The sequence below is a fragment of the Amblyraja radiata genome, chromosome 35 (assembly GCF_010909765.2).
Source record: "Amblyraja radiata isolate CabotCenter1 chromosome 35, sAmbRad1.1.pri, whole genome shotgun sequence".
Taxonomy (NCBI): domain Eukaryota; kingdom Metazoa; phylum Chordata; class Chondrichthyes; order Rajiformes; family Rajidae; genus Amblyraja; species Amblyraja radiata.
Genome location: NC_045990.1, coordinates 9,233,907 through 9,249,801, shown reverse-complemented (window position 1 = coordinate 9,249,801; position 15,895 = coordinate 9,233,907). Strand labels below are relative to the sequence as shown.

The 15,895-nt window shown below is 43.8% G+C and overlaps 1 protein-coding gene across 5 annotated transcripts in view; it reads left to right on the top strand.

Annotated features, from left to right (window-relative positions):
- Positions 1-15,895, top strand: part of LOC116991956 (dedicator of cytokinesis protein 7-like) — a 142,573-nt gene that overhangs the window by 115,538 nt on the left and 11,140 nt on the right. For 3 of the 5 annotated variants that reach the window (XM_033050972.1, XM_033050971.1, XM_033050968.1), the window contains 5 exons: positions 654-797; positions 2,392-2,523; positions 5,404-5,418; positions 10,596-10,721; positions 13,507-13,596. In XM_033050972.1, the coding sequence (XP_032906863.1) occupies positions 654-797; positions 2,392-2,523; positions 5,404-5,418; positions 10,596-10,721; positions 13,507-13,596 (507 nt within the window). Of the gene's footprint in view, positions 1-653; positions 798-2,391; positions 2,524-5,403; positions 5,419-10,586; positions 10,722-13,506; positions 13,597-15,895 lie in introns of all 5 variants that reach the window. The other 2 variants (XM_033050970.1, XM_033050969.1) reach the window with 2 other exon arrangements.

Genomic DNA, 15,895 nt, shown 5'->3' with positions numbered 1-15,895 from the left:
CTAATGTTTCAGAACTTTGTCAGAATTGAGGAAAGGTTTTGAACTTGAAAGGCCCCTCCTAAATGTCCAAGGAAAGAGATGTACAAAAACAGAGGAATTTAGCGCTTGGCATCTGAGAAGATCATCAGTATTGAAATGATTAATTTCAGCAACGCTCAACATTCTCAGGCTGAAGGAGTTTATAGAGAAAGAAAACAGAAACCCACAGAGGAATTTGGAAACTAGATTAAGGATTTTCAATTCCATGCCTCTGCCTCAGAGGGCGGTGGAGGCCGGTTCACTGGATACTTTCAAGAGAGAGGTAGATAGGGCTCTTAAAGATAGCGGAGTCAGGGGATATGGGGAGAAGGCAGGAACGGGGTACTGATTGGGGATGATCATCCATGATCTAATTTAATGGCTCGAAGGGTCGAATGGCCTACTCCTGCACCTATTGTCTATTGTAAGTTGTTTAGATGGGGGCTACCACATGGGGATGGCTGAATGGTATGTTATGGTTGGGATCAAAGTTTAGATTACCTTAAGTCTGCAGAGAATAGAGTGAGGAAGGCCATCATTTAAAATGGTGGGTGTCTGTGATATGCTTCAACATGTTTAAATTTAGCCCAGGAAAAAACTTGCATTTGTAATTTTACGTACTTCTCTCCATAAAGAATATATCATCAAACGTCCTTGAAGAATCGGCTGTATCGGATGACGTTCTTTCTCCAGATGAAGAAGGAATTTGTGCTGGGAAATATTTCACAGAAGCTGGCCTGGTAGGATTGCTAGAACAAGCAGCAGCATCCTTTACGATGGTACGTTAATATGGTTTGCCTCTTTCCCCCTCTTGATTGGAATTTTATGCTAATTCTGTAAATGTAACTTTATTTTTCTCTTGGAATCATAGTCGTAGAGTCTTGCATTTTGTCCAACTTTATCTCTCTTCCTGCGTCTGGTACTTCACTCCTTCCATTTCCCTCAATAAGAATAAATGAAGAATAGTTTATTGTATAATACAATGGTGGTGTGTGTATGGAACAAACTGCCAGAGGAGGTAGTTGAGGCTGGGACTATCCCAACGATTAAGAAACAGTTGGACAGGTACATGGATAGGACAGGTTTGGAGGGATATGGACCAAGCGTGGGCAGGTGGGACTAGTGCCGCTGGGACATGTTGGGCCGAATGGCCTGATTGCACGCTGCATCACTCTATGACAAATTCAGAACAGCAAGTTTGTAGTGTGATCTGAAGTAGTGCAAAAAAAACTGAAGTGCAATTGCAGAATAACTGAATGAGGTGGAGTTAAGAGTAAAGAGTACATGGCAGCACCTATGGGAACGGTTGTAAAATGAATGAATGGGCAAAATGGGGGGGCAAAGAGGTCTAGCTTTAGATGGGGGATCTTGGTTGGCATGGATGAGTTGGGCAGAAAGGCCTGTGTTCTTGCTGTATGTTTTAAATGACTCTATGACACTACCTAGGTACAAGTGACTATAAAGTACCATTGCACCATTAAAAGAGGTGATTGGTTCAGGAGTCTGATAGCAGTGGGGAAGACGATGCTCTTAAGTCTATACATCGGGGCTTTTAAACCCGTATCTTCTCCCAGAAGGTGGAAGAGAGAATAGCCAGAGTCGGAGGCATCTTTGGTGATACTTCCAGCCTTCCTGATTCATCGCTTCCTCCTGTTCTCCTGCCCAATCTGATTGTTCCTTTATAGGAAAATTCAATTCAATTCAATTCAATTTATTGTCATTTGGACCCCTTGAGGTCCAAACGAAATGCCGTTTCTGCAGCCATACATTACAAACAAATAGACCCAAGACACAACATATTTTACATAAACATCCATCACATTGCTGTGATGGAAGGCCAAAAAATCTTACATGCTTTTGTTTGATGCGGCTACCTATTGACATCGTTACTTCTGAACCAACAAGCCCTCTGCCCAGAGAGTACTTTCTAAACTACCAGCCGAGATTTTCAAGATATATAAACATCCTTCATGTATAAACATGTGAAGGAAGTACTCCTTGTAACACTAATCTCTTCAGGCAGAATGTCATTTTCTAAAACCATGGAGTAGATATGTAGTACAGGCACTAAACGCTGGAGTAACACAGCGGGTCAGGCAGCATCTCTGGAGAAAAGGAAAAGGTGATATTTCGGGTTGAGACCCTTCTTCAGACGTAGACTCCGTCAGGTTGATACATAATGGTGATCTACCTTGGCAGACTGTCTCCAGCACAAATTTTAGCCTGTCCTGGTTTTCTGCAGTTTTTAAGGATGAAAAAACCATTTGCTCTAATACTCCCAAATGAATTCACTGTTGGAAAAAAAATCAGCAACCCCTATCCCAATGCGCAGTCCCAAGACTGAATGGCTGATCTTTCTTTTATCCCCGCCAGGCTGGGATGTACGAAGCTGTGAATGAAGTTTACAAGATCCTGATTCCAATTCATGAAGCCAACCGGGATAGTAAGAAACTGGCAACAATCCACGGGAAACTACAGGATGCTTTCAACAAAATCTCTAATCAGGTATTGGACGTGCACACAGTAGCTGCCTTTTTAGGAAATGGAGTGTGTGTGTGTGAAACATGTTTGTCAAATGTGCTGAATATTTTTAACGGTAAGGACTGGGCTGGAAAATTAAGTTCATAAGACATAGGAGTAGTAGTAGGCTATTCGGCACATTGAGCCTTCAATCTATTTTTTCCCTCAATCCCATTCTCCTGCCTTCTCCCCATAACCCCTGACACCAATCAAATACCAATTAATTATGTGCCAATCTCCGCCTTAAAAAGACCCATTGACTTGGCCTCCTCTGCCGTCTGTGGCAATGACTTCCACAGATTGACCACCCTCCGACTAAAGATATTCTCAACCAATCTACTTTACTCCACTTTCATTGCCCTTCCCAAAGTTCACATTAAAATAAGATAGGAGAGAGTCTGCCTTTAGTGTTGGTTAGTGCTTCCTGTGAGTTGGTTGCTGTGCTTTGCAAGTGGAGCTTCCCTCCTTACCTTCTCACGCAATTGTGGAAAGAGCCTCACCCATGCCTTTGCCTCTTCCCCAAATCACTCTCCCTAAATCACGCAATATTAGATCAGCACTAGCCTATGCATTGGAGAGTCAAATTAGTACAGTTTCTTGAACACCTAACAATTTTTAAGCATAGGGATTTTAACCAGAACAGCAATTTTAAACTGGTGAACTCAAGCTGTTTTGGAGAAGTGACACAAAACAAAGGTGTATACCAAACCATGTTAGGAGATATTATGTAAGTTTTAAGAAACATTTCAGGTAAAGAGGGAAGTGGAGAGATTGGGGAGAACATGCCAGTTGCAAGCATTACCAGCAAAGCCACCAAAAGCAGATACACAAGGTTAGAAAGTAAACCATCCAGGGATTTGGAGGAAAACCACAGGAGGGAGAGCAAGGAGATTTTTTTACTCAAACCTTGAGTAAATAGGATAGACACAAGAAGCTGGAGTATCTCTGGGGCGAAGGAGTGGGTGACGATTCAGGTCGAGATCCTTTTTCAAAGATGCTCCCTGTCCCGCTGAGTAACTCTTTTTGAGTCTCTCTTTGGTTGAAACCAGCATCTGCAGTTCCTTCCTGCACCTTAAGTAAATGACCCCCGTGTGTTAATAAAACACAGATGCCCAGTGTAAACGGCAACACCTCACAAATACCTGCCCACCTGTCTTGCACTTTCTTCCTCATCTGTGGGGGAAATCTGCATTTCCCACATCGGCCTCATCAGTCACCTCCGGGTCCACTAAACTGTCTTCTCGATGCCCAAGAATTGCCTCAGGAGAAGGATGGGCAGATAGATGTGCTACAGATTTTGATAGGCAAATGAATGAATTTGACTGCACACACTTTTTACAAAGCCAGCAACCAGAGATACGGAAACTTGCTGCAGCATTCTGATCCTTCACTGGCACTCGTGCAGTGCAACACAAAGAAAATACTGTGGACAGATTTAAAAAGCCGCACTTCTGGGCTTGTAGATCCCAAGCCCTGCCACAAGGTGGTGCACACGCACTCTCTTCCATGTGTTAAATGAGCTGCTGCATGAGTCGGGCTCACAGTCAGCTTCCCAAGCCTCAATAAGAGGATCTGTCAAAGCAACAATGGAAGTTAGAGCTCCATTTAAAATTATTTTGAGTCAACTCCAGGAACCCCACGTTTAAGTCCTGGCTGATATTAATTGGCTCTTCCTGTGGAGTTGTTGAAGGATTCAAGTACAGCTCAGCTGAGTGACGAGGTGGAGATGGGTGCAACATTGGAATATTGTTTTTAAAATGTTCTGCTCCATTGTTTTGCAATCAAACATAGTATAACCCATTCAGACATGAAGCACCCTGGCAAAATTAACCCAACTCGATGGGGTTGCTATCCATTGTACATCAGGGTGAATGGGGGAGATGGAAGGATCTGTTGGGTTAACTTGGTCATGTAGGTATTGGTCTCGGATAGGGCTCTCTCATCATCTGTTGATGAAGGGGAAAATGCTAAATGCACAGAGAATCAAAAAGAACGTACAGTGCCCCCTTGCTGTGGTGGTGTGTGACATATAAACAGAGTGTGCAACTTGCACTAATGCTTTTCCTGTACCAGACATATTGATCAGATCCCTTCACAGGGATTAACTGACTGGCTGACGGGTACCCTTCATCATGAGCTTGACTGACATGTACCCTCTTGATGAGGCTGGCTGGTGTTCACCTCTCACGGTGACATTGGGTCATGTGATTGCATGAGATAATGACTGACTGACTGCATTCCTTACTATGTCATTGTTGATTTGTAGTCCTTATAATAACAACTGGCGTATATATCTGACCGTGATGGTGTATTTAACTGCGTACACTGCACTATCATGCCGACTTTGACTGTGTATCCATTACAGTGTACCCTTCACAGTCACTGAATGATAGGATACCCCTCACAGTTGCTGACTGACTGTACCCTCTCACTGTAGCTGTGTACTCCTCACAGTCTCTGACTAACTCTCCATACCCTTCACAGTCATTGAATGACAGGATCGCCTTCACAGCCACTGACTGTGTACCCCTCACAACACTGACACATTCCCCTCAAAGTCACTGATTGCATTCCTGTCACCGTGACTGACTGATGCGTAGATCCCCGAGATCTTCGTTTGTCATGGTGCTTGCTGGATTTGTGACATTTTCAGATATGCACCACTCACACTCTCTATTGTTATTTAAGATTCTGCACCAGATTAATTTTATAAAACACACGCCTGAAAACAAACATATCGATTGCAACGCTCTGCAGCTCAAAACTGTGTGCTCAGCCTTGGATCTGTTTGACCGTTCATTGATTAGTAAATGTTGTCTCTCTTTTGCCTTACCTCTCCCCTTACCCCTCTCTGTCCACATGCAGAGCTCTGGCTGGGAGGTAGGCGCATGGACCTGGTGTGGATTGCATTGTTTGTACAGTGATAGAGCTTTTGCATGTCACGGCCTGTGTCACATGAGCAGATGGCGCACACTGTAGCAGGGAACTACTCCCATGTTGTCACTAATGTTTCATCAGCTAACTCTGAGTTAGACATCCAGCATCACTTCAGGCAGCCCTCTGTTGTCCAGGTGGGAGGGATGAATGAAAGCTCATTTATACCTTTTGGTTCTATTCTTATCCTTCTTTCAATGATTTCCTCCATTCTATGTGTGTCCCTCCTTGTATATACTTTTCTGGTTTGAATCAGTGGAAAATCAGCTCTAGGGACCTTTCACTTATAGTTTAAAGAGGTTGTCTTAATTTGTCTAATAACTGACTTATCGTTGATGTTCCATCCTGACTAACTCTCCCATACCCTAGTTCCTACCCAACAGAGGTTGAGGCAGGGATTATTGCAATGTTTATGAAACAATTAGACAGGTACATGGATAGGTGAGGTCTAGAGGGATATGGGCCAAATGCAGGCAGGTGAGACTAGTGCAGATGGGACATGTTGGTCGGTGTGTGGACAGGTTGGGCCGAAGGGCCTGTTTCCAAGCTGTATGACTATGACTTCTATTGCTATGCTTCTCATGTGAGATTGTAGAGCTGTTGTCAGCAATCTACAGTGGCAGAATGAGATGACTGTATGCTGTCCTCATATACCACCTTCATCATGAGTAAAGAGTTTCCAGAGCTTGTGCGCAGACAAAGGAGACTTAAGCAGATGTAGTTCTATGGTGCAGCGGTATTGTTGCCTTACAGCGCCAGAGACCCAGGTTCCATCCTGACTACGGGTGCTGTCTACGAAGTTTGTACCTTCTCCCTGTGACCACGTGGGTTTTCTCCGGGTGCTCAGGTTTCCTCCCACACTCCAAAGACGTACAGGTTTGTAGGTTAATTGGCTTGGAATGACTGAGAGAGAAGGGTTGGAGCACACTGCCAAAGAACGAGTTTGAACCCAGCCTCAGATATATATCTGCATTTGGGTATCCCTTGAAAGTTATGCATTTCATCCCTCAGGTCACCTGTCAAAAGGTTGACATCATTTGCAGCTTTGAAAGAAGAAAGGCAAGTCCTATGTGCACAGCTAACCCAGGCTGATGGGGAGCAGTATCGTGATGGAGACATCATTGGCATATCCAATGCTGGCTGCACTCCCCCACGTCTCAGATTCGGGAGAGTGGCTCGGATCGGAAATAATGGGAATTCTCAAGTTTTTTGCAGAATATCAGGTGTTTGTTTGTCCAGTCACATGTTTTCGGGGGTGGAAAAATGAGCTCTCATTAAGGATTCATAGAGCGTGCCTCTGTATTCTTCAGAGAATAATTTCATGCAGAAGGCTGCCTGAAAGCTGCTAATATTGCATTGCCTAATCGTTCCGTGATCATTCTGTGTTGCTGACTGATTGTTTCTCAATGGATCACAAGTCATAATTCTTGCACACAAGCCATATTATAACCAAGTAACCCCCATCACGGCATGCACGTGTTGTGTTTGCAGAACACCGGCCAGCATAACTGCAGAAGTCCTGTCAATTAGGTGGAAGTGGGACAGAGAAGTCAGTTTGCTGAGTTCTCTTTTCTGAGCTTTTGAAAATTATGTCGTCAAACTTCAGGGAAAAAAATCAACTTGACTAAGAAAGGGATGAAGTGACAATACTCTGTTGTGCTGCAGCAAGAATTTCATTGTCCTATCTGGGACACATGACAATAAACTCTCTTGACTTGAATTAAATTCTGAATTGATTTAAACTCTCATGAAATAACATTCCGTGAGATTTGATCCAGGTCTGAGATGTGTTAGAAAAGATTGTCACCTGATTATGGCTGTGTGGGAATGTGAGCAAACTAAATATATAAAAGCCGTTGTCCTTAGCTTGCAAACTCTTTAACCTGCAGCTGTCAGGTGCAGTGGTTCCCATCTTGGGCAAGCTGAGCCGAAGAGCCTGGTTCCATCCTGTTTGACTGTGACCTGCTGAAAGCTGCAATTTATTGAGGAATTCCGATGAAGGTTTTTTGACCTGAAACATTAGCCCTGATTTGCGTCCCACAGATGCAGCCTGACTGCTGAATATTTCCAGGAATTAGATTTCAATATCTGCAGGTTTTATTTATTTTCAGTATATTGAGCGAAACCAGGAGGTTTTAAGTCAGAATTGAGCATTAGGCAGGCAGTTCATTGCTTTCTTTTATTAAGCTGCTGACTCACCTTCATCCCACCTCCAGAAACTGCTGGTTTAAAGGGCAATGGAGTAATTACTAATTATCATCTGATAAATGGTTCAGATGGAGTCCAAGGCCTACGCAGTCACAGATGTTCTGCAGAAGATCTTTTGGTTCATTTTGAACCTTAGATTGTACATGTTTGTGCCCAGCCCTTTTATAGACTACTGATGTATGTCTATATTTCATTTAAATATGATTCTGAACAAAGTGAGCTTTGTGGGGTGGAGATGTGCTTTTGTAAAGTTGCATCCTTCACTTCTGATGACCTCAACCCAAGAATATTAGAAATTGGAGGAGCTGAGGGTAAAGGTTCAGGGAGTGACTGCGTTGTATTTCAGTCTGAGGATGTTATTGCAGACATTGTGCTCACCGGGGACCCTGGCATGCTTTTCTTGGGGTTGCAATGTGCACTTGTTGAAAACTGATTTCAGACCCAAGTGTAGATGCCTGCGCTTTGTGATGTGAACGGTGTGTGTTCCACCAATGTTTGAGTAAAACAAAGTTCCCCTTGTATTCTTGGTCAGGGAGTTTCCTGATGACATCCACTGTGATGAAACTGCTGCTGCGAGCCTGAATTAAATATGGTCTATGCTTAAAATGCCATCTCTCTGAAGAGCATGGCCTAACTTCCCAACAGCAGGAAGTGAAGCCTGAACGCCTGCTTGGGACTTGGTCGTCTGCTCATTCAGCAGGAATTATGTTGAGGCATATTTAACGGTGGGCTGTGGGAGGAATTAACTTAAATGAAATGTGTGTCTGTATTATAATTGGTCATGAATCTCACACTTTCCATGCAGCAGTGCTATGACTGTGGTGTCACAGGAGACCTCCTGTAGCCTGTACATATAAGAGTAATCGGTGTTTAGCCTACCAGTTAATTATTCTTTCTATCTGCTTTCTCTTTTACTGCATTTGCTGCCGATCACATTGTCCTCTCGTTATACCTTGTGGTAAGTTGCTATATTTTATTAATTTACTGTGATTTTAAAGATATAATTTGCACCCAAGATTACTTAAAATGAACTGACAATTACATAAATGCTTCTGGCATTCTAGCAATTCTGGCATTCAGCTTCCAATTCTGTTAGATTTCTTTGATTTTCAAAATTCTCTCATAGAGTTTGCTACCTGACCTTTCAGCTGGAAAGGTGGTTTCTACTTTTGATGGAGTAGCATTAAAGAAATTTCGAAGCTCCCTCGATGTATTAAATATCAGCCTTTCATCAGTGGAACTTGATGTGAAGCCCTCCCAGAACGCTGTGATCTATCTGCTACCTTGAGTGTCCTGTGATATGAAGCCAATTAATAGTTGTCTCAAATTAGAGTGGGTGTCCCCCACAGTCCAAAGCTGTGATACGGTGCAGGATTGAGTTGGCCTGTTGGATCTACAGATCACACACAGGTAAAGTTGAAGTGTTGAAAGATAGGGTTGTGTCAATTTGGTGGCGCAGTGGTAGAGTTGCTGCCCGAAGACCTGTACGGAGTTTGTACGTGCTGTCTGTACGGAGTTTGTACGTTCTCCCCGTGACCACGTGGGTTTTCTCCGAGATCTTCGGTTCCTCCCACATTCCAAAGACGTACAGGTATGTAGGTAAATTGGCTTAGCAAAGGTAAAAATGGTCCCTAGTGTGTGTAGGATAGTGTTAATAAGCAGGGATCGCCGGTCGGCGCGGACCCGGTGGGCCAAAGTGCCTTGTTCCGCGCTGTATCTCTAAACTAAACTAAACTATGGATGAAGGAAGCCTACCCTCACAATATTGGATGATGAGTTGTACTTCCTATAGGTGGCAGAGACCGCTCTGCCACCTATAGGAAGTACAACTCATCATCTACAATACAGCTGGTAGAGCTGCTGCCTCATGACGTCAGAGACCCGGGTTCATCTCCATACAACCCACTGTGTGGAGTTTGCGCATTCTCTCTGTGACTGCGTGGGTTTCCTCCCACATCCCCAAAATTGTGCAGGTTTATAGGTCAATTGGTCTGTGTAAATAGCCCCTAGTATGTAGGGAGTAGATGAGAAACTGGGATAACTTCGACCTAGTATGAATGGGTGATCGATGGTCAGTGTGTTTCCATCCTGCATCTCTAATCTGAACTGTGAAGCATTGCCATTCACAACTCCCTGTTCCCGGTCAGTTCCACTCGCTAACCCTCTCCCTCCATCTTCAATATTGGTGATGGTGCTTCAATGGTGTGTCCTTCTACCTTTTGCTTTCAATCTGTACCACAACTCAACTCAATTGATGCTCAGTAGGGTACAAATATTTCTGTACTATTCCAGCATATGATCTGACCTCACCATGTCATGAGTTGCTATTCTAAATTGGCAACACGAGATACCGATGTTTCTCTTACGATTTCCTAGCTGTTGTGTCTATTTATGTCAAATTATTTTCCACAGTGATATGAGTGACCAACCGGCCTCAGACTTGACAACTTCATTCTGGATATTAGACACCAGACGTTACAAACGCAGCTCCAAATTTGGAACATTTGGGTAAAGTTTAGGATGAGTGTGTGGGAAATTAAAAAATGCATGCTGCTACATTAGGTAACAGTCTTCTGAAGGAGCACCCTGCCAGGTGGAAGAGTTAATATATGCAATTAATCTGAGGTGAGATTATTTTAACAAGGTAAAACAAAACTAATGAAGACCTTTCAAGGAAAGTCTGAGGTCTGATCAAATATAATGTATGTTAACATCAAGTTGCAATCTGTATCCATTTTGTGAGGCTGCTTTTGAATAACTGCACTTAAATTCAGGCTGCTTTTTTTCTTGAACCACTGACATCTTTAACTAACCAGTGCAAAATAAGAGCAGAGCAGAGGTTAGGTGGAGGATTGAATGAATTGCTACGACATATGTTAACGGTCTTTCCTCAAACATTTCCGCAGGTCACAAAGAGGATGTTTGGGACTTATTTCCGGGTGGGCTTCTACGGTTGTAAGATTGGAGATCTGGATGAGCAAGAATTTGTCTATAAGGAGCCCTCGATCACCAAACTGGCGGAGATTTCATACCGACTTGAGGTGAGTGGGTTCGCCAAATCCATCATAACGTTGCCCAGGTGTGTAGGAAGAAACTGCAGATGCTGATTTAAACGGAAGATAGACACAAAAAGCTGGAGCAACTCAGCGGGTCAGGCAGCATCTCTGGAGAGAAGGAATAGGTCTGAAGAAGGGTCTCGAGCCGAATCGTCACCGATTCCTTTTCTCCAGAGGTGCTGTGTGACCTGCTGAGTTACTCCAGCTTTTTGTGCCTATGTAAAGTTGCCCAGGAATCTGTAGCACCATTGCTTTCCTTCGCGACCTGAACATGTACGTACAATTCTCAGGTACACAAAAATGCTGGAGAAACTCAGCGGGTGCAGCAGCATCTATGGAGCGAAGGAAATAGGTAACGCTTCGGGCCGAAACCCTTCTTCAGACTGATTCAGACTTCAGACTGTACAATTCTCATACTTGACAATGATGCAATACATGGATGTGTAGTGTACAATAAAGAAGATAGTAACAGATGTAGGGGATAGCACCAGATTGGTGTATGGGCAGATAGGTGGCAGGTGAATCTTAGTGCTGAGAAATACAGTGTTTGATTTTACTGGAAGAGGCAGGATAAATTAGAGTACACTGTTCCTGCACAAACCAACCTCCCTTCCATTGACCATTTATACCTCATGCTGCCTCGGCAAGGCCAGCAGGATAATCAAGGACCAGTCCCAACCTGGCTATTCCCCCTCCTCCCCTCTCCCATCAGGCAAGAGGTATAGAAGTGTGAAAACGCTTACCTCCAGATTCATGGACAGTTTCTTCCCAGGTCTTATCAAGCAACTGAACCACCCTACCAACAACTAGAGAGCAGCCCTGAACTACTATCTACCTCATTGGAATCCCTTGGACTTTCTTTAAACGGACTTTACTGGACTTTATCTTGCACTAAACGTCATTTACGTTATCCCCCTCATCATGTATCTGTACACCGTGGATAGCTCGATTGTAATCGTGTATTGTCTTTCTGATGACTGGTTAGCATGCAACAAAAGCTTTTCCATGTACCTCAGTACATGTGACAATAAACTAAACTAAACTAAACGAAGGGGTGCAAGAGAAAAGAGACCTAGGGGCATATGTATATCATGTGAATGTTTCCAGGAAGCTTGCAAGAATGTATAGAAGAAATTTACTGAAATGATTTTGGTGATGATGGAATTTAATTATGTGGATTGACTAAGGACTAACCAAGAAGGTTACATGGGCATCTGATTGTGATATTTAAAAACATGCAGTGGTGCAGAGGGAGTAGACAGAGAGAATCTATCCATGTGGAGAGTCAAGAGAGAGAATAAAGATGATTAGCAAAAGAATCAAAATTGATATGAGGAAAACATTTTCGTAAGTTATAGGAGCAGAATTAGGCCATTCGGCACATCAAGTCAACTCCGCCATTCAATCTTTCCCTCTCAACTCCACTCTCTTGCCTACTCCCCATAACCCCTGACATCCTTTTTTACACAATGAGCCGTTCAGGCCTGGTACACATTGCAAGAAGTAACAATGGAAGCAGATTCCAGTATGATATTCGAAAGTGAACTGGATAAGTATCTGAAAGGAAAGTTTTGTAGATGTGTATGGAAAGATTGGGTCAGTGGAACTAGGTGGATCACTTTTACGTACTGGTTCAAACTACTCCCTTTCTGCAAATCTATGAGCATTTTTTTTTAAAAGGTTCTCGCGTGTGTGATTTTTATTTAACGTAATGTTTAAACATTTTCAGCCAAATAATTATTTGTAAAATGTCGTTACGCTTGTATCATAGGAAGCCTGACAGCTGATTTGCACATAAAACAGCAGTGTTATCAGCAAGATAAAGTTTAAGTGCTGATGATTGAGTGATAAATATTGGCCAAGATTGTAGGGCAAACTCCATCGTATTTCTTCAGACATAGCACAATGGGAATTTGGCATCCATTTGGTTTCTGTTTACTTTCCATGTGATATGTTTTGGAGTGGGGCTGAAACATGTGACCTTTTACTTGGAATGAGAATCCTTCCAGTGAGGCACAAGTGAAGTCTATATCTCTTACAGTTTTATAACTTGAGACTTAAAAAATTCTAACTATTGCGATTTTAATTGAAGAGTGTGTGTATACTGGGAATGCCCCCACAGTATCGGTACTCTGCTTCTGTCAGTGTAGGGTGACTGAGGACAGTTGTCTTCCTATAGAAGGTTGAGAATAGCGCTTTGGTTCGAAGGATATAACGTGCTGCTGCGAATGGAGTTGTGATGGATCTGCGAGAATTGCTTGGTGTTGGAGTTGAACTGGAATTTAGCACTTCCCTGCTATGTGCAACAGTGGCAAAGCCTGTCGTTTTTATTGCCCCGCTTTGCTGATGCTGATGTCCCACTGCACGAGCTAATTCAAGAGTTCTCCCGAGTTTCCCCTGATTCGAACTCGGAGATTTACGGTAATAGCCGCTCGCAGGTACTCGGGGCTCTCGTGGACATTTTTCAACACGTTGAAAAATCGACATGGTTTTTTTTCAACATGTTGAAAAATCTTCCCGAGCTTACCGCGTTTCCCCGAGTACCTGCCGTTAGCGTTACGAGACGCTAAGAGACGTCCCGAGCTCCGACGTACCCGCTACGTACATTCTACGTGCTTACCACGAGTTTGATTTATTTATTTTTTAACTCGGGAGAGCTCTTGAATTACCTCGTACAGTGGGACAAGCCCTTTAACAAGATTTCAACCTTGCATTACTGGCGCTGTAGTAAAATGGGTTCCATATTGCATTCTTGTTCTTGCCATGACAGGAGTTCTACCGAGACCGGTTTGGGGAAGAGGCTGCTGAGATTATCAAAGATTCCAATCCAGTCGACAAAGGCAAACTGGACCCTAACAAGGTAATAGCAACTTGGATGGTAAAATTACTGGCTGTGGAAACATGAACAATTAATTTGCTGCTCAAGTATTTAACTCAGTCCAACGTCCTTTCATGCCATGAATAGGCAAGGTGTAGAAGAATGCGGACAAATGGGATTAGCGTAGATAGCCAAAATGGTCGGGATGTGTAGGAAGGAAATGTAGATGCTGGTTTAAACCGAAGATAGACACAAAATGCTGGAATAACCCAGCAGTTCAGGCAGCATCTCTGGAGTGAAGGAATGGGTGACGTTTCAGGTCGGGTCTCGATCCGAAATGTCGTCCATTCCTTCTCTCCAGAGATGCTGCCTGTCCTGCTGCGTTACTCCAGCATTTTGAGCCTAAGATAAAATGGTCTGTCTGGTATGGTAAGGCAAAGGGTCCCTTTCTGTGTGGTATGACTCTGTAGGCCTAGTACATAGCATTTGAGCAGTTAAAACTCAGATGTTGCAGTTGAGAACCTTTTAGGTGATGTTTCGGGTCAAGACCCTTGAACCCAAAACATCACCTTTCCATGTTCTCTGAGATGCTGCCTGACCTGCTGTATTACTCCAGCACTTGTGTCCTTTTGTGTATTAACCAGCACTGCAGTTCTTTGTTTCTACAGTTCATAAGAAACTTGACAAGAAATTGACAAGAAAGGGATAAGGATTTGAATACAGAAACTTGAGGAAATTTGGCTACAATCATAATGAGACCACAACTGTAGTTATTGTGTACAGTTTTGGTCTCCCTATCCAGAAAAATGTATCCTGAGCATAGAGCAAGTGAAGAAGTGTAGGGTGGTCACGGTGGTGCAGCGGTAGAGTTGCTGCCTTACAGCGAAGGCAGCGCCGGAGACCAGGGTTCGATCCCGACTACGGGTGCTGTCTGTACGGAGTTTGTACGTTCTCCCTGTGACCTGCGTAGGTTTTCTCCGAGATCTTCGGTTTCCTCCCACACTCCAAAGACGTACAGGTTTGTAGGTTAATTGGCTTGGTAAATGTAAAAATTGTCCCTAGTGGGTGTAGGATAGTGTTAATGTGCGGGGATTGCTGGTCGGTGTGGACCCGGTGGGCCAAAGGCCCTGTTTCCGTGCTGTATCGCTATACTAAACTAAACTAGTGCTGGGAAAGCAGGTTTACATATGAGAAGAGATTGAGTCGACTAGTCCTGTATTCTCCAGAGATCAGAATAATTGAAAACATTCGTACAGGACTTCACAGGCTAGATGCAGGAAGAATGTTTTCCCTGACTGAGGAATCTCGAAGCCAGAGTCAAAAAAGGTTTCAGACTGAGATGAGGAGAAATGTCTTAATTCAGCAGAAGAATCTTTGGAATTTTCTAACCCTGAAGACTGTGGAGGCTCAATCATTGAGTTCATTAATAACCAAGATTGTTGGGTTTCTGGGTGTTAAAGGAATTGCGGGATATGGGTTTAGTGCGACAACATAGTGCTGGGCAGATCAGCCGTCATATTGATAAATGGCAGTAGTCTTCAAGGACTGGTTGACCTCCCGCACCTTCGCCTGCTGCTGCTCTGTGCTTGTAAATGAAGGGACAGGAGAAAATAGTTGTCGAGCTGTTAAGTGTATTATATAAGGGGGACCTGGTCGGGGGGGCTACTGAGAACGAAGGGGAATTCAGCAGGGAGGTGGCACTGAAAATGAAGGGGACCCGGCAGGGGGAGCCCATCAAAAATGATGAGGGACCCAGGGCTGGGGGGTGCGGGAGGGGGGGGGGGGGAGAGACAGTAAATAGGAATGTTTGGTGAACGTTTGTAACTGTGTCAGCGCCAAAACGTGGCGACACTTGTGTACTGCCTAGCTGAGATCTGCTGTATGATTTTACCGGGTTGTACGCAAAACAAAGCATTTCACTGTACTTGGGTACATGTGACAATAAAGTATGACACAAAAAGCTGGAGTAACGCAGCGGGCCAGACAGCATCTCTGGAGAAAAGGAATAGGTCGAGACCCTTCTTCAGACTGAGAGTCAGAGGAAAGGGAAGCGAGAGATATTGACAATGATATAGACGTTTCCAACAAATGAATCGTTCGTTCGGTCGCTCGTGTATCAGACGATGTCGTTCGCTGTTGGCTTCTGTCGTTGTCCTACACGTTGACAGAATTGTCGCCCGACGCGTCACAGAGTGCATTGTGTCGTCACTTCCAGGCAAAGATTCTAGAGGAGCTTTGCTTCCAGGAATCTTTGCTTCCAGGGATCGCCGCGAGGAGGCTTCTGTCATGATCCCCAAATGAATGAAACGTATGCAAAAAAGTAGCAATGATATTGGAAACA